Raw genomic sequence first — 21,473 nt, forward strand, 5'->3', positions numbered from 1 at the left:
TCCTCTGACCATGGGATTCTCCAAGCAAGAACACTGGAGTGGGTTGCCATTTCCTCCTCCAGGGGATCTTCCCAAACCAGGTATCCAACCCAAGTCTCTTATGTCTCCTCCATAGGCAGGTGGGTTCTTTACTACTAGCGCCCCCTGGGGGAAGTCCCTGCTGCTGCTGCTGCTGCTGCTAAGTCACTTCAGTCGTGTCCGACTCTGTGCGACCCCATAGAGGGCAGCCCATCAGGCTCCCCCGTCCCTGGGATTCTCCAGGCAAGAACAATGGAGTGGGTTGCCATTTCCTACTCCAGTGCATGAAAGTGAAAAGTGAAAGTGAAGTCGCTCAGTCGTGTATCCACCTTCAGTTCTAACGACACACAATATGGTTGCCTGACCCTTCTGGTGGGCTTCCCATAATGTTTTTCCTCCTTCTCCTCCTACACTTTCCCCTAAACATCTCCCTCCATATGACTTGCTGGAACCCCTTCTATTACTGTATTTGAAAAAAAAAAGTATAATATTTTCAAATAAATCACCGTGTTCAATCAGAAAAAAAAGGGAGGAGGGGTGTTTGTCCAGAGGACTCTTCACACACCACTGTCCCTGGCAATTACCCCCAGGACCCAGAGTGAGACTCAGAGGGTATGGGGAGGTGGGCACTTTTAACACTTTATCCTTTGGACCAGAGATTCTCAAACATTACCATGAAGACACCTCATCTGGGGAAATCTCATGAAAATTAAGAAACTCTATATCCATACTGCTTGGAACTTTTACAGTAAGAGTGTATTCTCAAAATCCTTGAGTTTTAAGAAAAGGTACCAATCTTAGCTATCATGATTATTCATTAATCATGGAGACTATAAATAAACTTGGCATCAAGTTACAGTGAGTGTTGAGGGCACAGACCTGGTTGGAATTCCAGCTCCAGTGCTCACTAGCTGGGTGAACTGACTCTCTGCCAATTTCTTCATCTGTAAAATGGGGACAACAGGGCCCCCTACCTTTTACAGTTATTGTGAGGTTTAAAAAGAGAGAATATGAGAATGCATAAGCCCTCATCAATGCAAAGCAGCAGTTACTCTGAATTTGATCACTGGGGATCCTGCAGTTCTGCTTTCACCACGGAAGGGAGATGGGATGAGAGGGGTGGCTGTGTCCTTCTCCTGCCTGCTCCAGCATCCACTCAGCTGCTGTCCTCTGCAGGTAAAGGTCCAGGGCCAGGAACAATATGAAGACGAATGCTGTCCTCTCCTGGCTGGTTCTACTTGAGCAGAGGGCTGGCGGGCACAGCGTACCCTCTAGCTTTAATTCTGAGAGCTCAACTCTGCTCCCTGTGCCTGGGCAGGCAAAACAGTCTCTTGGCCCTCCTTCTTCACCAAGGTGTCACCAGGCTAACTTTGTACACTGGGGACAACAGATACAGAACCCAGAGCCTAATCCCTCTGTAAGACCCATGGAAATGTCTAAGACCTGGAAAAAAAAAATGTATTGGTTCCAAAATTGAGGGGAAAAAATCTGTGCCATCAAAACCAACAATTTATTTCAAATGCAACATTTATAAATGTCATTAAAAATTAGGGACTTCCTAAGACTCTGAGCTCCCAATGCAGGCGGCCAAGGTTCAATCCTTGGTCAATGAATGGGATCCCACGTGCCGCAAACAAGAGCTCACCTGCCACAACTAAAGATCCTGCATGCTACGACAAAGATCGCAGATCCCTTGTGCTTCAACTAAGGCCTGGGGCAGCCAGATAAATGAACAAAATTAGTACATTTAATATATTTTTAATAATTATTTTTAGAAGTCATTAAAAATCGTATATAATGTGAGATCCTTTTACTGATTCATGTTGGAGTGGAGGAAACGAAAAAACCATTCCTAGAGTCTAAGACAGTCTTAAAATGTCTGAAAGGTGAGTTTGCTTATGGTCAGAGACAAGAAGAGGAAGGCAGGAAAACACCTGCCATTTATTTAGCACCTACTGAAGGCCGGTTGCTGTGCCAAGCCCTCTGCCTATGTAGCCTCACAGCAAAATGATGAAATATGTTCTATTATCATACCCATTTTACAGATGAGAAAACTGAGCTAGTTAGTGGCAGACCTATGATTCATACTGTACCTGAAAAGAAATGACCACAGTGCACTTTGCCACTAGCTAGCCATGTGACCTTAGATATTAAAAAAAAAAAAGGTCTTAAACTTTTACAGCACATTGCAGTGTAAGTGCATGAGCTCACCTGATTTAATCTCTCCTCCTATAGTGTTATCCTTATTTTACAGATAGTGAAATAGAGACTCAAGGTCACATAGATATTAAAAGGTACTACCTAGGTTTTCTGGCTTAAGGCAGTGGATTATTTTTGAAAGGACATGCATGAAATTTGAAATCAGAGAAATCTTGTTTTGAATCCTGGCTACACATTCAATGGCAACTTGAACAAGAGATTTCCTCAGCTGAGCCTCAGTGTCCCCATTTCTGTAAAATGGGGATAACGATACCAGTAGAAAAGGGGTGGATGGCCATAGAGTGGACAAACCAGCCTGAGTGCTTAATCCCTGGGCTGCTCTGCCCCTTGGACCTCAGGTTTTCTTCTCTTCTGGAGCCTCTTTTTTCTGAAGCATTAAGATTTGTGTTTTGCACAAAGGTTATCTGTTTTATCAGTTTCAACTGCCTATGATTCCGTGACTTATCTGTTATGCATACAACCCACCATAAAGCAATATCGGTCCCAATTTCAGTCCTTTGTGGGGATTTTTTTGTTTTGTTTTGTTTTGTTTTTCTGCTTTGGTTTGGTTTTACAGTAGGTCCTTGTTAGTTATCTATTTTATTTCTTATGTTTATTATTATATATATATTTTTGGCTCCACCACACTAGATCTTAGTTCCTTTGACCAGGGATCGAATTCATGACCCCTGCATTGGAAGCACAGAGCCTTAACCACTTGACTGCTAGGGAAGTCCGTGATTTTCTGTTTTAAAAACAGCAGTGTATATATGTCAATCCCAAACTCTCAATCTATCCCCCCCTCCCCATTCCCCTGGTAACCATAAATCCGCTCTCTGTGAGTTTGTTCTTGTTTTGTAAATAAGTTCATTTGGACATTTTTTTTTTTTTTTTAAGATTTGCATACAAGCTATCGGAGAAGGCAATGGCAACCCACTCCAGTATTCTTGCCTGGAGAATCCCAGGAACAGAGGAGCCTGGCGGGCTATAGTCCATGGGATCGCAAAGAGTCAGACACAACTGAGTGACTAACAATAATAAGCTATCATTTTTGATGCTAAGCAATGATCCCAAACACTTCAATTATAACTCCTCCTCTGTAAACCACTGCCCTCCAAAACACAAAGGGTTAACTTGTTAAAACTGACCCCTTGTGTTAGCTGGTAAATCTGCCTGGAGGAAGGGATAGGCTACCCACTCCAGTATTCTTGGGCTTCCGTTGTGGCTCAGCTGGTAAAGAATCCGCCTGCAATGCAGGAGACCTGGGTTTGATCCCTGGGTTGGGAAGATCCCCCGGAAAAGGGAAAGGCTACCCACTCCAGTATTCTGGCCTGGAGAATTCCATGGAGTATACAGTCCATGGGGTTGCAAAGAGTGAGACACGACTGAGCGCCTTTCACTTCACTTCACTTCACTTCACTTGTGTTAGCTGTGTGGCTCACCATCGCCTCACAGCAGCTCCAAGAGGCAGGCTCGTCATTCTTCAAGGAAATGTTTGCCTCCCACACTGGCTCCCACAGAAAGAACTTGTGGGCTTGTCTGCAGTTAGAGGTTGAGGGATAAATGCTGTGTAGCCTCCGGTTTGTGTGGGAGGAGATGAATCCAGCAAGTTGGTGCCCCACCCAAGTTCTTGGCTAAGGATGGTGCAGGTAGAAACTCCACGGCCTTATGCAAAGCAAGGGTGATGGCTATCTGACTGGGTGTCTCAGAAGTCTGCACTTCAGGAAGAGACTCAGATTCTGAAAAAACTGACAGGTGCTATGGAATTCTTTTTAAATTTAACTCCAGTTTTAGATTATAGATGTATACAGTCCAGAAAAGTTTGAAGAAAAGAGGGGGAAAAAAGTAGTACCCACAATCCCAAGAGGACCCATCCAAGTGTATGGTGGATAAGGTGGCTGAGTACGAACTTGGTCTTGCCACTTCCCAGCTGTGGGATCTTGGGGAGTTTTGTGTTCCCTCTGGGTCTCATTTCCTCATCCACAAAATGGATGTAATGGTAATAGTACCTACTTCACAGGACTATGTAAAGAATCTCCCTGCAGTGCGGGAGACCTGGGTTTGATCCCTGGGTCGGGAAGATCCCCTGGAGAAGGAAATGGCAACCCACTCCAGTATTCTTGCCTGGAGAATGCCATGGACACAGGCGCCTGGCAGACTACAGTCTGTGGGGTTACAAGAGTTGGACACAACTTAGCAACTAAACCACCACTACAGGGACTATAAAAATCAGAGGAGACGCGCACGCGTGCCTGCGTGCAAGCCCCGCCCGGGAACTGCGGCGGACGCTGCCGCGGCACGCCGGTGCTGCGTGCTTGGGTGCGTTTGCCGGGCGTCTGAGGGGGCCGCGGCAGGGTAGCCTCGGGCGGCCATGAAGTTAAATTTAAAAAAAAATCAAAAAAAAAAAAAATCAGAGGAGGTGTTTTCACTTCATTTTTCAAATGGTTTTAAAAGGACAATATATGTCAAGCACAAAGCATAAGCACAGTATATAGTAAGTACTCAGAAAATAAATGTTAGTTCTTCTTGACTATTTTCCTTTGTTTGCATGTTTTTATATACTTTTTCTTTTTTTTGGCTGCACCTCCCAGCTTGCGGGATCCTAGTTCCCTCACCAGGTATTGAACCCGGGCAGTGAAAGCGTGGAGTTCTAACCACCAAACAGCCCATGAATTCCCTCACTTGGTGTTCTTAAAATTGTCTGCAAGTTTACACATGAGCTGGCACCAGCCGCTGGCCCCACCCCCGTGATCTCCCAACATCCACATCCCCCTGCCCCACCATCCCCCATTCTCTGAGCTCCAGCCACCCTGGCCTCAGGCTTTAGCTCGCACACATGGCCTGTGCATCCAGCTCAGGGCCTGTGAACTTTTCGTCCTCTGCTGCTGGAATGTTCTTCTGGATATCCACATAGCTCTCTCCCGTGCTGCCTTAGGTCTCTAGTCAAATGTCACTTTATTTGACAGTTCTTCTCTGCTACCCCTTAAGTAGTCTTTCTCCCCCATCCTCTCTACTCCTTTATTCTGCTTTGTTATTCTCCATAACCCTCGTTATTTCCTGGAATATGTATTTCTTTGTCTATGTGTCTTTTAGTCTGTTTCTCCTGAGGTGAAGGGAGGCTTCTCCAGCACTGGAATTTTGTTTCTTTTCTGCCACATCCCTGGTTCCAAGAATAGTGCATGATTCATTTTTTGGTTCAAAATAATTTTTTAATCCCCAGGACATTTTAGTTCTTATGTCTTGTTTTTGTTTTGAAGAACTATAAATTCAAGCTTAGGAAAGCTTGCCTTTGTCTTAACAAAACAACAAAGCGTTTGTATCTTTTGCTAATCTAATGTCCTTTTAAGAGAGAAATGGGAGTAATCTGGCAAGGATAAAATTTATACCATGTATGATGCGGATCCATGTAGTGTGTGCGTGCACATTGTTGACAGAATTATAATCTGCTGGTGGCATTTGCAGAAAAGAAACCCTTGCAGATTTCTGAGGTTGTGGATTATTCGCAAAGTCATGTCTGACTCTTTGCAACCCCATGGTCTATAGCCACCAAGCTCCTCTGTCCATGGGATTCTCCAGGCAAGAATATTGGAGTAGGTTGCCATTCCCTTCTCCAGATGCAGATTTCTAAACAACAGTGAACTCTGTTAGGAAATTCCAAAATGTGTTACAGATCAAAAAGGGAATGAGGTTAGTAAAATGCTTCAACAGAGTTCCAGTAAAATACTAGATTTGACAGCTACTCGACCAATATTTGTTGAATGAATTCATGAGTCTGCCTGCTACCTTCTACCTCTACCAGCTGGCTGGCTCTTAGATACCGACAGCTCTGAACAATGTCCATATTCCTCCTGTGGCCAGCCATCACCTCCACTTAACAATCTTAGGCTCAAACAGCACACCCTCTGCCCACTAACTCTCTCACCCAGCCTCCCCAGCTGAGCTCCCTGTCTTGCTATTCTTAGCAACATTTTCAGCTTTCCCTGAGCAGCTTCCAGCAGCCCTGGACTCGGAGTTCACAGCGATCCCAGGCATCCTCAGTGCCTACCTGGTACAGCCCTGGCGACTCCCCAGGAGGCCAGGAAAATCAGCACCTCTGGCAGCCTCATCCTAGGGTTTCGCCTGATGGGAGCCGTCAGGTTCTCCCTGAGCTTTTGTTCGAGCCACAGGCTTCCTAGCTAGGTGTGGATGGCCGCGTGTCAGAGCAGAACTTCCCGTCCAGTCACCAGCTGTTCCCAGACACTCGGGGCATCTGGCTCCTCTGGCTTTTCTTCCTTTGCCCAGGGGAGTGTGAGCGGGGTTTGCCCCGGGAGTTGCACTTGCCAGGCCTTTGACCTCTCACGTAAGAAGCAGCACCAGTCCTGCCAGTTCCTCAGAGCGTGTAGGTCGGTCCAGTCAGCAACTGGATTCCCCAGGAAACTCACTCAGCCGCAGTCACCAACCAGCAAATATCCTCTTTCAGAGTTTTCACGCTGCCCCACCCCAGGAGAACAAACAGACAATGTCCAGCCTTTGCCATCAAAGGAACTTAAGTGCTTGTTGGAGATTGAGCTGCTTGACCACAAATGAACCCAGACCAAGAGTCTCATTCTTGCCGGAAACCCTGTCCTGGGGAGATGGAGGGACCCAAGGCCACCACTCTGCCCTCTAGAGGAAGAAGCAGGCCACTGGACTGCAGTTCTGGGTGGCAGGTGGCTTGACAAGCCCAGAGGAGGGAGCTCACCCTCTGAGGAAACTGAGAGGGCTTCTGGGAGGAGGTAACATGGCTTCGTCTCTTCTTTGATTGTGAAAATTTGCCAACATAAACAGAAGTAGAGAGAACAATGTAAGGAGCCCCAGTACCCATCCTCCTGCAAGAGCAATTATGAACTCAGAGCCAATCTTACTTCATCTTTACCCCCACCCCAACCCCAAAGGATTATTTTTAAATTCCAGAGATCATATCATTTTGCCCATAAACACTTTAGTATACATCTCTAAAAGATAAGAACTTTTTTTTTTTTTTTAGAACTTTTTAAAAACAGCATAGAGGATCTAAAAACAGTAGTGTTACTGATCCTCCTCCTTGGACTCATTTTTCTTTTTTTAAATTTATTTATTTTAACCCAAGGATAATTTCTTTACAAATTGTGGTGGGTTTTGCCGTACATTAGTATGAATCGGCCATAGGCATACACGTGTCCCCTCCTTCCTGAACCCCGCTCCCACCTTCCTCCCTTGTTCATTGTTCAGTCACTGAGCCATGTCTGATTCTTTGCGACTCCGTGGAGTAAAAGCACGCCAGGCTTGCCAGGCTTCACTGTCCTTCACTATCTCACAGTTTGCTCAGTTTTAGCATCAGTCCTTCCAATGAATATTCAGGGTTGATTTCCTTTAGGATGGACTGGTTGGATCTCCTTGCCATCCAAGGGGCTCTCAAGAGTCTTCTTCAGCACCACAATTTGAAAGAATCAATTCTTTGGCACTCAGCCCTCTTTATGGTTCAACTCTCACATCCGTACATGACTACCGGAAATACTATAGATTTGACCATATGGACCTTTGTCGGTAACGTGATGTCTCTGCTTTTTAATACACTGTCTAGGTCTGTCATAGCTTTTCCTCCAAGGAGCATGTGTCTTTTTATTTAATAGAAATTGATAAGGGACCAGACGAGAGATTCAAGCAAGGCTTTACTTGTGCTGCATCACAACAGAATGAAAACAAGACACCAGTGCCCTGGCTCTCTCTCCCAGGAAGGTGGGCTGGTTCTTTAAGTGGGATGAAGATAGGAGCAGATGGTTGGACTGGAGGGGTAGCTTAGACGGTCTCCCCACCCCTTGGTGGTGCTGTGTGCAGGGGTCCTACACAGTACCCAGCTTTTGCTCCCAGCACCTCAGAAGTCTGTGGCCTTTTTGTATCTTATTTTCATAATTGGCCCAACTGCTCCTGCTTGCAGTTATTTTTAGCTGCTTATAGTTTCTTTGTATTCTGTTGCTCAAGGAGGCATTTACCCAGGTGAAAGTGCAGGCACTCCAGTAGAGGGTCCCAGGTTCCAGCCTATCTCAGGAGTAATTCCTAGTAACCATACCACCAGGGAGATACTTGGTCAGTGTTTAAACTTTCCTGATTTTCTCATAGTATTTTTTAAAATTTAATTAAAATTTTTGTTTAACTTATGGAAAAACTGGAACAAACTTTTTGGCTAACCAAATACAATTGATTTGCTCAAATCAAGATCCAAATCAGGCCCACACATTGCATGCAGTTTATCTGTCTCTTTAAGTCTCTCTTAATTTTAGACTTTTCCCCCTCCCCGCTTTTTTCTTTTCCCTTCTTAAGGAACTAGGTCATTTTTCTTGTGAAATTTCCCACATTCTGGAGTGTTTGGCTGATTGCCTCTTGGTGGTGTCATTTAAGTTGTTCTTCTGTTCTCCATACTGCCTATAAACTGGTAGTTAGATCTGAAGTTTTGATGACAGTTAGCTTTGAATTTTTTGGCAAGATGACATCTCATGTGGTCTTGTGTCCCACCTGTTGCATTGCAGAGAAAAGGCGCATACTTGTATGGTGTCCCACCAGCTTAATCCTAATGTGCAGGCGTGCCTGCGTGCTCAGTTGCTCAGTCAGTCTGACTCTTTGGGCTTTCCAGGTGGCTCTAGTGGTAAAGAACCCGCTTGCCAATGCAAGAGATGTAACAGATGTGGGTTTGATCCCTGAGCCGGGAAGATCCCATGGAAGAGGGCACTGCAACCCACTTCAGTATTCTTGCTGGGATAATCCCATAGACAGAGGACCTGGGTTGCTGCAGCCCATAGGGTCACAAAGAGTTAGAGACAACTGAAGCGACTTAGCACACATGCGCGTCTGACTCTGAGACCCTGTGGACTGTGCCACACCGGGCTCCTCTGTACATGGGAATGGGTTGCCATTTCCTCCTCCAGAGGATCTTCCCAACCCAGGGATGGAAGGATGGAACCTGTATCCCTTGTGTCTCCTGCATTGGCAGGTGGGTTCTTTTTTTTTTTTTAACCTTATTGAGAATATTTATTACAACTGCATAAAACCTATGGGCCAATTCTTCTCAACTTGATATTTTTATGATATTGAATTTTTCTGCCCATGAGTGCAATCTATTTCTTTACGTATTTATATCTTCAATGTTTTCCTTCTTTTAATTGAGTATTGTTGGTTTACCATGTTGTGTTAGTTTTAGGTATATGGCACAGTGATTAAGTTATGCATACATATATTCTTTTTAGATTCTCTTCCCTTATAGCTTATCACAAAATATTGAGTATGGTTCCCTGAACTATGCAGGAGGTCCTTGTTGATTATCTATTTTATATATAGCAGTGTGTTTATGTTAATCGGAACTCTTAATTTAGCCCTTCCCTGCCCTTTCCTCTTTGGTAACCTAAGTTTGTTTTCTAGGTATGTGAGTCTGTTTCTGTTTTGTTAACTAGTTCATTTGTATCTTTTTTTTTTAAAGGGTCCATATATAAGCTATATCATACTTGTCTGTCTCTGTCTGACTTACTTCACTTAGTATGATAACTTCTAGGCCCATCCATGTTGCTGCAAATGGCATTATTTCATTCTTTTTTATGGCTGAGTAGTATTCCATTGTGGGGTGTCTGTGTGTGTGTGTGACATCTTTCTCCATTTATCTGTCAATGAACATGTAGGTTGCTTCCATTTCTTGTCTATTGTAAATAGTGCTGCAATGAACCCAGGGCACTCTTTAAAATTGCGACTATGTTTGAGAAAAACAAGAATAAGCTCCTTTCCCCTCTGTTTAATGTGACTAGACCATCAAAGCACTAAGCACTTAGGGTAAAGAAGAGCTGAAAGGGTGAGGGAATGGGCAATAAGGACAAAGCATCATGATTAAGAGCTGGGCTCAGGAGTCACATGGAGTTGGGTTCTATCTGGTTTCTCTTTTTACTAGCTCTGCAACCTCAGGCTGATTACTGAGCCTCACATGGAATATCCAGGCACATCAGTACATCACTAGCAGGTCACAGGAGCAAGGAGATATTCATACATAGGTCAGTCAGGCAGGCTGGGCTTGACCAGAGACCTCTGAAGCATGATTAAGCATCTTGGTTTTACTGAGACTGGAGGGGTTTCCAAGACAAGAGACCTTTAGTTTTAAAAATGGGAAATTCTTGTGACATCCCTGGCAGTCCAGTGGCTAAGACTCCATGCTCCCAATGTAGGGTACACGGGTTTCATCCCTGGTTGGGGAACTAAGATCCCACATGCTGTGCAGCCAAAAAAAACGGAAAAGTCCTGGACAAACTGGGATGAGTGCCCCTTTAGCTTCTGCACCTCTGGTGCCTGCCAGCCCTAAGTGTTTAGTCCAGCACACCACACAGGCCCCATTTTCTTCATATGTCTATGACATAAAAGCAGGTTGGGAAGCTCAGTTTCCTCATCTGTAAAATGGGGACAACATTTTGACAGCGCTTACCTCACTTGGTTGTTGTGAAGATGAAGTGACTAAAGCAGGATATTTGACCCTGCCTTCCCAATCCAGAGGCACACCCAGGTCCTATGTCTTTCCCAATCTAATGCCTTTTGGAGCGCCAAGGCATCTAAAAAAAACTATCCACAATGTATTTGTCAGCATAACAAATGTAAGGTACAGCAACATGCTCTGTTAAACTGGAAAAATAAATGTTAACTCCTAACTTGAAGAGAAAAATGCTTCCACTCATGAGTGACTACTAAGAAGGCTCCAACAGCAGGGTCCCTCTGCATCCTTCTCCATGCAAAGGAAGAGAACTGAGTCTGTGTCTTAGGAAAAGAAAAAAGTCAGACTGGATGAGGTGGAACGTGCTCCTGCTTCCAGAACACCAGAAGGCTTTAAGAAGCATTAGCAGTGCAAGTATGTCTAAGGAACCAACCTCTAATTGGCCAAGGTGTGACAACTGCAGCATTAATAACAACATAATTATTTTCCTATTGTTATTGTCACAATTATTGGAGCAAGTCGCATCTGTGAAAGGCCATGAGTTCATGTTGTTGTTTAGTCGTTAAGTCATGTCCAACTTTACAACCCCATGGACTGCAGCATGCTAAGCTTCCCTTCACTATCTTCCGGAGTTTGTTCAAAATCATGTCCATTGAGTCATTGATGCCATCCAACCATCTCATCCTCTGTATCCCCCTTCTCCTCCTGCCCTTGGTCTCTCCCAGCATCAGGGTCTTTTGCAATGAGTCAGCTCTTCCCATCAGGTGGCCAAAGTATTGGAGCTCCAGCTTCAGCATCAGTCCTTCTAATGAATACTCAGGGTTGATTTTCTTTAAGATTGACTAGTTTGATCTCCTTGCAGTTGAAGGGACTCTCAAAAGTCTTCTCAAGCACCAAAATTTGAAAGAATCCGTTCTTCGGCGTTCAGCCTTCCTTATGGTCCAACTCTCACATCCATACATGACTAATGGAAAAACCATAGCTTTGATTATATGGACCTTTGTAGGCAAAGTGATGTTTCTGCTTTTTAATATGCTGTCTAGATTTGTTACATCTTTCCTTCCAAGGAGTGTCTTTTAATTTCATGGCTGCAGTCACTGTCTGCAGTGATTTTGGAGCCCAAGAAAAGAAAATCTATCAGTTTCCACTTTTCCTCCTTCTATTTGCTGTGAAGTGATGGAATTAGATGCCACGATCTTAGTTTTTTGAATGTTGAATTTTTAAGCCAGCTTTTTCACTCTCGTCTTTCATCCTTATCAAGAGGCTCTTTAGTTCCTCTTTCCAAATAGAAAAAGTTAGTTAAAACACACAAGAATGGTGACTAGTACAAGATATGTTTAATTTTTTTATTTCCATAAGAAAAATTAGCACATGTATACTTTGCTTCTTTTATTAACTGAATTCCTATTTATAAAATATACATATATACTCTTCCCACTTGGGTATAAAAGCAATTCACTGACCTGTGAGGAGTCAAATAGTCCCAAACAATGGGAATTTTGTGAAGAACAAGATAGGCTGACAGGCTGGATTGCTCACACACAATAATTAAGAAGGGGCTCCAAGAGCTAATTAGCCAACCTGAGTCCTGCTAACCCCAAGGACTCTATTCCTCCTCCTCTAGGAAGTGAAGATCTCAGGTGGCTCTATGAATATCACAAAATAATATATCAGTAGGAATAAATGAACTTGTTAAAATCCCCATCAATGTATCAAACAGGACATGTGTGAATGTGTTCACTCAGCGGTGTCCAACTCTTTGCAATCCTATGGACTGTAGCCTGCCAGACTCCTCTGTCTGTGGGATTTTCCAGGGAAAAATACTGGGGTGGGTTGCCATTTCCTTCCTCAGCGGATGTTCCCAACCCAGGGATTGAACCCACGTCTCCTGCAACTCCTGCTTTGGGCAGGTAGATTCTTTACCACTGAGCCACCTGGTAAGCCCATGAGACAGGACAGCAGTTTATATAATGCCACCCAAGTGAGACTGAAGGCTCATGATTTTAAGGGACAATATCACATTACAAACAATGAAAACCTAAGAGAAAGGTATGATTTTAAAACTCTTATAGACATTATAAAAAGGGAGCTCAGCTTGATCATCAGTGGCCTGATGACAATCCCCTTGGATCACACAAGCAGATCTTAAGACTGACCAAGAATCAGTTGATTGAAGACCCAGATCTAATTACCTCAACTGAACTAAGATGACATTTCTCTTTCTTTCCAGTCTGATCGGATTTTTGAAAGCCCAGAAAGGAATATGAATAATATTACAGAAACCATAGGACGATAACAAAAGAAAGCAATGGTCCAAGAAAGCAGGGGGCAAGAAGCTCCAGATTTTGTGGGGCCCATGGCTGAAACAATTTGTGTGGCCCTACTTAAGAAAAAAAATGCATAGTAAGGTATTAAAGAGGCATACAGACAAAAGAAGGGCCTTGGAAGAGGCTATGCAAGCAAAGAGCACTGAAATTTAAACTTCATTTCTTTCAGTTATCATTTTTGTTTCTGATCTCCTCTTGAAGATGTTTGAAGAATTCATAAGCATCAGCCAAACCAGCACTTTAATTACAGTTTAAAATTTTAAGGAGGATTTCCCTGGTGGCAGAGTAGATAAGAATTTGCCTGCCAAGGCAGGTGACACAGGTTTGATCCCTGGTCCAGGAAGATTTCTCATGCCTTGGACTACTGAGCCAACTCTCTAGAGTCTGAGAGCCGCACTACTGAAGCCTGTGTGCCCTAGAGCCTGTGCTCTTAACAAGAGAAGCCATCGCAATCAGAAGCCAATGCACCCTGATGAAGAGTAGCCCCTGGCTCACCACAGCTAGAGAAAGCCCGTGTGCAGCAACGAAGAACCAGTGCCATCAAAAATAAATCAATAAATAAATTCTTAAAAAGGATCCTGCAAGCTGAGTGGCACAGCCCACCAAAAAAACTATTTTAAAAATTTAAGAATAATTAATTAAGTTTGTAAAAGATGATGCTGTGAAAGTGCTGCACTCAATATGTCAGCAAATGTGGAAAACTCAGCAGTGGCCACAGGACTGGAAAAGGGCAGTTTTCATTCCAATCCCAAAGAAAGGCAATGCCAAAGGATGCTCAAACTACTGCACAATTGCACTCATCTCACGCGCTAGTAAAGTAATGCTCAAAATTCTCCAAGCCAGGCTTCAACAATATGTGAACCGTGAACTTCCAGATGTTCAAGCTGGTTTTAGAAAAGGCAGAGGAACCAGAGATCAAATTGCCAACATCCACTGGATCATCGAAAAAGCAAGAGAGTTCCAGAAAAACATCTATTTCTGTTTTATTGACTATGCCAAAGCCTTTGACTGTGTGGATCACAATAAACTGTGAAAAATTCTTCACGAGATGGGAATACCAGACTACCTGACCTGCCTCTTGAGAAACCTGTATGCAGGTCAGGAAGCAACAGTTAGAACTGGACATGGAAGAACAGACTGGTTCCAAATAGGGAAAGGAGTACGTCAAGGCTGTATATTGTCACCCTGCTTATTTAACTTATAAGCAGGGTGTGTGTGTCTGTGTGTGTGTCTGTGTGTGTGTGTGTTAGTCGCTCAGTCATGTCTGACTCTTTGCGACCCCACAGACTGTAACCTGCCAGGCTTCACTGTCCATGGAATTCTCCAGGCAAGAATACTGGAGTGGATTGCCATTCCCTTCTCCATATATGCAGGGTGAAAAGAAAGTGAAGTCGCTCAGTTGTGTCCGACTCTTTGCGACCCCATGGACTGTAGCCTACCAGGCTCCTCCATCCATAGGAATTTCCAGGCAAGAGTACTGGAGTGGGTTGCCATTTCCTTCTCCAGGGGATCTTCCCAACCCAGGGGTCGAACCCAGGTCTCCCACATTGCAGGCAGACACTTTACCCTCTAAGCCATGCTGGGCTGGACAAAACACAAACTGGAATCAAGATTGCCAGGAGAAATATCAATAACCTCAGATATGCAGATGACACCATCCTTATGGCAGAAAGTGAAGAACTAAAGAGCCTCTTGATGAAAGTGAAAGAGGAGAATGAAAAAGTTGGCTTGAAGCTCAACATTCAGAAAACTAAGATCATGGCATCCGGTCCCATCACTTCATGGAAAATAGATGGAAAAACAGTGGAAACAGCATCAGCCTTTATTTTTTTGGGCTCCGAAATCACTGCAGATGGTGACTGCAGCCATGAAATTAAAAGACGCTTACTCCTTGGAAGGAAAGTTATGACCAACCTAGACAGCATATTAAAAAGCAGAGACATTACTTTGCCAACAAAGGTCCATCTAGTCAAGGCTATGGTTTTTCCAGTAGTCATGTATGGATGTGAGAGTTGGAGTATAAAGAAAGCTGAGTGCAGAAGAATTGATGTTTTTGAACTGTGGTGTTGGAGAAGACTCTTGAGAGTCCCTTGGACTGCAACCGGTCCATCCTAGAGGAAGTGGGTCCTGAATATTCTTTGGAAGGACTGATGTTGAAGCTGAAACTCCAATACTTTGGCCACCTGATGCGAAGAGCTGACTCATTTGAAAAGACCCTGATGCTGGGAAAGATTGAAGGCAGGAGGAGAAGGAGATGATGGAGGATGAGATGGTTGGATGGCATCACTGACTCAATGGACATGAGTTTGAGCAAACTCCAGGAGTTGGTGATGGACTGGGAGGCCTGGCGTGCTGCAGTCCATGGGGTCACAAAGAGTCAGACATGACTTAGAGACTGAACTGAACTGAAACAATGTTTAAATACCAAAAAATTGACTTCAAGGTTTATCACCTATAAAACTTCGATAAATTGAGCATTAAACAAATAATTCTAAGTGTTCTTCTTCACTTATAAAAGCCTCTTTAATATGAAAATGAAACCGTTAGTGTCATTTCCAGGGCTCCGAAGAGCTCTGGTACCACAGTCCTCTATGTCTCAACACAGGAAGGAATTCTGCAAGAGGCAAAGTGATAGACAAGAAGTGATTTGTTAGACTAGGACGCTTGTAAGTTTCACAAGGGCTTCTCTGGTGGCTTAGACAGTAAAGAATCTGTCTGCAATGTGGGGACCTGGGTTTGATCTCTGGGTTGGGAAGATCTCCTGGAGAAGGGAAAGGCTACCCACTCCAGTGTTTTTGCCTGGTGAATCCCCATGAACAGAGAAGCAGGCAGACAAGTGTTGCACTGCCCAGAGTACTCAGTGGGTTACATTTTTATAATCAAAGGAAGAGAGGGAAAGGGGAAAAGATCTTTGTCTTTCTTAAATAGATGTCAGGTTTCCTTCATCGGTTTCTCCCGCAAGTAAGGTAGGGAAGTTTTCTTGTCACTATATGGTCAGGCCAAGACTGTCATAACATTTTGGAATAATATTTTCAGGTCTCAGTACAATGAAGGTCTTTCATTTTGAAAATTCACCTTTCCATAAATGATTGTTTTTTTGTGGGCACAGGGCATATTTTGGGAGTCATTAACTTGATGACACCACTGGGCAGGTTGTAGGCCTTATTCTCTACTATTGTTTTATTGTTTGGGGGGCATTGTGCAAAGAACACGTCTTTGGGGCCAAAGGGCATGTTTTGCAGGTTATTAACTTACTGAACTTACCGGGCAGGATATAGGTCTCATGCTACCATTGTTGTATTGTTTTGGGGCATGTCTAGTGCTTCTGTTGCATGGTTTTGTCACTAAGCAAAGTTAGCTTGATTTTGTTAAGCCAGCCAATCTGGTTTTGATGCTAAGCAACTTGTTTGCTTCATGAGTCAAGCAAGCCCACATTGTTTCAGAACATTTTCATTACTTTCTTGAGTGATCATTAGTCTTATTGTGGTCTCCCAACCCCCCTAAAGTTCCCTATCTACAATTCCCTAATGGGGTTTCTAAGCTACTTGATTATCCTATGCTATTCCTGCTTATTTATGCAGAGTACATCATGCAAAATGCTGGACTGGATGAAGCACTAGCGGGAATCAAGATTGCCAGGAGAAATATCATTAATCTCAGATATGCAGATGACACCACCTTTATGGAAGAAAGCAAAGAGTAACTAAAGAGACTCTTGATGAAGGTGAAAGAGGAGAGTGAAAAAGCTGGCTTAAAACTCAACATTAAAAAATAAAAGATCATGGCATCCAGTCTCATCACTTCATGGCAAATAGATGGGGAAACAACAGAAACTTTTTATTTCCTTGGGCTCCAAAATTACTGAAGATTGTGACTGGAGTCATGAAATTAAAAGACACTCACTCCTTGGAAGGAAAGCTGTAACAAATCCAGACAGCATATTAAAAATCAAGACATCGCTTTGCTAACAAAAAGGTCCATATAGTCAAAGCTATGGTTTTTGCAGTAGTCATGTATGGATGTGAGAATTGGACCATAAAGAACGCTGAGTGCCAAAGAATTGATGCTTTCAAATTGTGGTGCTGGAGAAGACTTTTGAGAGTCCCTTGGACTGCAAGGAGATCAAAACAGTAATCCTAAAGGAAATCAACTCTGAATATTCATTAGAAGGACTGATGCTGAAGCTGAAGCTCCAATACTTTGGCCACCTGATGCGAAGAGCCAACTCTAGAAAAGACCCTGATGCTGGAAAAAACTGAAGGCAGGAGGAGAAGGGGACAACAGGGGACAAGATGGTTGATGGCATCACTGACTCAATGGACATGAGTTTGAGCAAACTCCAGGAGATGCTTGAAGGACAGGTAAGCCTGGTGTGCTGCAGTCCATGAGGTCTCAAAGAGTCAGACATGGCTGAGTGACTGAACGACAACAATCCCTATCAAAAAGAATTCTATCAATATCAACCAATTCATAATGACAATTACTAGTAGAAATAATCAGTACGATATAAAACTGAAAATGACTACTCCATCCAGTAAAATTATCTTAGAAAAAAAGAATCATATTTTGCATATAACATTGAAAACTACCAGGAATCCCCTTAATCAAATTGTATTCGATAGAAATCAGCACCCATGAAACTATAGTGGCAGATGTGAAAAAAAATTAAAATTTTGTATGGATCAAATTTAAAAGATGAATTTAACCCTCATTGTAAAGTTTACCCAGGAAAGAACTGATTCACAGTGATTTCTGCAAAATTGAAAATAGAAAAAAATTAGAAATGGCTAAATCTCACCGTACAAAAAACTGAACAGGAAATCAAGTCTAAATGAAAGTTCATTGATGTTGAGACAGTTCTTATCAAAATATGTTTATTTATGATGTGGAGGAAAAATGAACTTGGAGGTTAAAATGGCAGGTCAAAAACTTTGGGAGATAATGCATATGAAGCATTTAGTAGAGATAATGCACATATCTGGCATGTGGTATATACTCAAGAAATACTAGGGTTGATTAATTTTTTTTAATTGTGGTAAAATAGAAACAACATAAAACTTGCCATTTTCTTTTTTTTTTTTTTCTGGGCCTGCGGGCCGCGTGTGCCCACCGGGGGGCGGGTGGGTCGGGAGACACGCTGGGGAGGGGGTGGGCTGACGCCCCTGCCCCGGGCCGCGAGGAGAGGCCGGGCAAGGCCAGGCGAGGCTCCCACTCTTTTCTCCACTCCCTCCTGGAAAACCAAAACTTGCCATTTTCAAGTATGGTTCAGTGGCATTAGCTACATTCCTGTTATTGTGCAACCATCACCACTATCCATCTCCAGAACTTCTCAGTCTTCCCAAATGGCAACCATACCCATTAAATGATAACTTCCCATTTCTCTCTCTCTCCAGCCCCTGATAACTGCCATTTACTTAGGGGTTCATGTCCCTGTGAATTTGATTCCTCTATGTACATTATTTAAGTGGAATCATACATTTGTCTTTTGTGACTGGCTTATTTCCTAATGTCTTTTATGAAAGACATGATGCCATTTTTGTCATTAGCATAGTCTCCTACGTTCATTCATACTGTAGCACGCATGTATCAGAGTTTTCTTCAAGACTAAATAATATTCCATTGTATATTCATACCACATTTTGTTTATCAATTCATCTGTCAATAGAGACTTGGTTTGCTTCCACTTTTGACTTTTGTGAATAATGTTGGCTATGAACACTGGTGTAGAATTATCTCTTTGAGTCCCTAATTTCAGTTCTTTGGGGTATACACCCAGAAATGGAACTGCCAGATCAACGAGGGATTGGACCTGTGCCCTCTGCACTGGAAGGGTGGAGTCTTAACCCCTGCACAACCAGGGAGGGCCCACTAGATCGTTTTTAAACTGTAGTTTTTCCTTTTCTCAATCTGGCTGTGGATTTCCCTGATAGCAGTCTACCTAGACAGGGAAATGAAAGACTTCTCAGAAATCCCTTCCATGTGACAGGAAGACTTCAACTTGATAAAACAAAACCTTGACAGATGAATTCACTGCCCACCATGCACAAACAGAAAGTAAATACTAATCATTTTATCAATAATTGAGAACTGAGCCCTCTGCTCAATTTATCAGATCACCAAGCTCTTGAAAAGAGGTGCAAAAATCTTAGTTTGACGTTTTGCATTCTTATATTTAAAACAGTAATATTCCATTTTATTTATTTAATTATTTCGATTGCTCTGGGTTTTTGTTGCTGCCCATGGGCTTTCTCTAGTTGTCACAAACAAGGACCCTTCGTTGTGGTGCACGGGCTTCTTGTTGCGGGGATTTCTCGTTGCTGAGCACAGGCTCTAGGCTCCTGGGCTTCAGTAGTTGCAGCACACAGGCTCAGTAGTTGTGGCGCACGACTCAGTTGCTCCACAGCATGTGGAATCTTCACGGGCCGGGGATCAAATTCACATTCCCCAGCATTGGCAGGTGGATTCTTATCCACTGTATGACCAGAGAAGTCCATCATTTTATTTATTTTAAAAAATATGATCTTAGGTTTCCCTGGTGGCTCAGTGGTTAAGTATCTGCCTGCCAATGCAGGGGACCCGGGGTTCAATCCCCAGTGTGGGAAGATCCCATATGCCTTGGAGTAACTAAACTCGTAAGCCACAGCTACTGAGTCTGTGCTATAGAGCCCAAGAGCTGCAACTACTGAAGTTTGCTCGTGCTATGGCCTGCACTTTGCAACAAGAGAAGCCACCTCAATGAGAAGCCCGTGCTCTGCAACGAAAGCAAAGCCCTCGCAGCAGTGAAGACCCAGCACAGCCAAATATAAATAAATAAAAGAAAAAATTTTTAAGTATGATCTTCTCAGCTAAATTTATAACTAGGTGCACCCCAAATGAGGGTGACTACCCCAAATGAACCCACATCTTAACTTTTCCAAATACTCTTATTTGCAAACATGTTATTCTACATATCATAAATATGTTCTTCCTTGTTACACTGTAAGTTTCAGTCACCTGAAGCTTAACCTAATAATGTTATCTTGGTATGACTTTTGTTCTTGGTTGTATCTTGTGTATTTCTCAGCAATGATTTTGAGGCTAATGGAATTTACATAGGAAAGAAATGGCACACAAGCAACATCTGGCCCACAGATACCTTTTCTTTGACCTAGGTAGCATTTTGCAATTTTTAAATTACTTACAAACACTCGAAATTTGCAAATATTTACATAAAGTCACAGGCTTCTGGCACCTACTAAAAAAACTTAAATGACCTGGCAATGCTGAGCCCTGAGTCTTTGTTGCTGCGTACAGGCTTTCTCTAGTTGCAGTGCAGGGGCTTTTCGGAGGGCTTCTCTTGTTGTGGAGCACGGGCTCTAAGCGACTGAGCTTCAGTATTTCAAGCGCACGGGCTCAGTAGTTGCGGCTCTCCGGCTCTAGAGCACAGGCTCCGTAGTTGTAGCGCACAGGTGTAGATGCTCTGGAGCATGTGGAATCTTCTCAGACCAGGGATCCAACCGGTGTCCCCTGCATTGGCAGGTGGATTCCCAACCACTGGACCACCAGGGAAGTCCCACTGAGCCCATATTCTTTATGTCAGTCAATATTTATCATTATGCTTGTGTGGTTGTTTTGGTTACTGAAAAGAAAAAGTTTTAAAAATTCCACTCTATTATCCAATCTATTATGTTTACAGTTTTCCTGCCTGATCCCCTTATCCAACTGAGTTTGTGTCCCAATTCTAGGATGTCCAGGAAGGTATACTAACTACTTTGGTTGATGGACTCAGACGTCCTGGACTTGAATGTAGACTCCCACAACTGAGTTTCAGTTTTTCATCTGTAAAGCGAGGACAACAGCAATATTATGTTTAAGACAGTCCCAGCAGTTTTATCAAAAGGAAATACAATGGCCCAGAAGCCCAGGGACTATGACTATCTTATTTACCACTGAATACCAGCGGCCAGCACAGAGCTTGGAAGGTCAATGCTGCTGCTGCTGCTGCTACGTCGCTTCAGTCGTGTCCGACTCTGTGTGACCCCATAGACGGCGGCCCACCAGGCTCCTCTGTCCCTGGGATTCTCCAGGCAAGAATGCTGGAGTGGGTTGCCATTTCCTTCTTCGTGGAAAGTCAATAAATATTTTTAAATAACTGGGGGCGGGGGGCAGGGGAGGAGGGAGGAGGAGTCCCAACAACGTAGTAGTACTTAAGGCAGAGGACTGCCACTCTCTTTGGTAGGGACAAAACCACGTTATACGGAGCACTTGAAGCAACCGAGGACACTGAGCTGAATTAGATCAGGGTCAGGAAAGACTGGTTGGGGGGATGTCATTCTCATATTTTTTGCCATTCTGGGAAAGTGTAACTTTCTCACAGCCTCACTGGGGAAAGTAAGGACGAGGAGATAGCAATAAGAAATGAACTTGGCTCTTTATGGAAAGGTCTTCCCTGGCAGCTCTGGTAAAGGATCCGCCTGCAATGCAGGAGACCCCGG

The 21,473-nt window shown here is 43.5% G+C and overlaps 1 protein-coding gene across 1 annotated transcript in view; it reads right to left on the reverse strand.

The window, feature by feature from the left end:
* The window catches only part of SMPDL3B (sphingomyelin phosphodiesterase acid like 3B), a 32,187-nt gene extending 25,383 nt beyond the window's left edge, over nucleotides 1-6,804 (reverse strand). Inside the window, exon 1 of the mRNA XM_027518973.1 lies at nucleotides 6,263-6,804. Coding sequence (XP_027374774.1) covers nucleotides 6,263-6,323 — 61 coding nt within the window. The 5' untranslated portion in view covers nucleotides 6,324-6,804. The remainder of the gene's footprint in view (nucleotides 1-6,262) is intronic.
* Between the last annotated feature and the right edge of the window lie 14,669 nt (nucleotides 6,805-21,473).

The sequence above is a fragment of the Bos indicus x Bos taurus genome, chromosome 2, assembly GCF_003369695.1.
Source record: "Bos indicus x Bos taurus breed Angus x Brahman F1 hybrid chromosome 2, Bos_hybrid_MaternalHap_v2.0, whole genome shotgun sequence".
Lineage (NCBI taxonomy): Eukaryota > Metazoa > Chordata > Mammalia > Artiodactyla > Bovidae > Bos > Bos indicus x Bos taurus.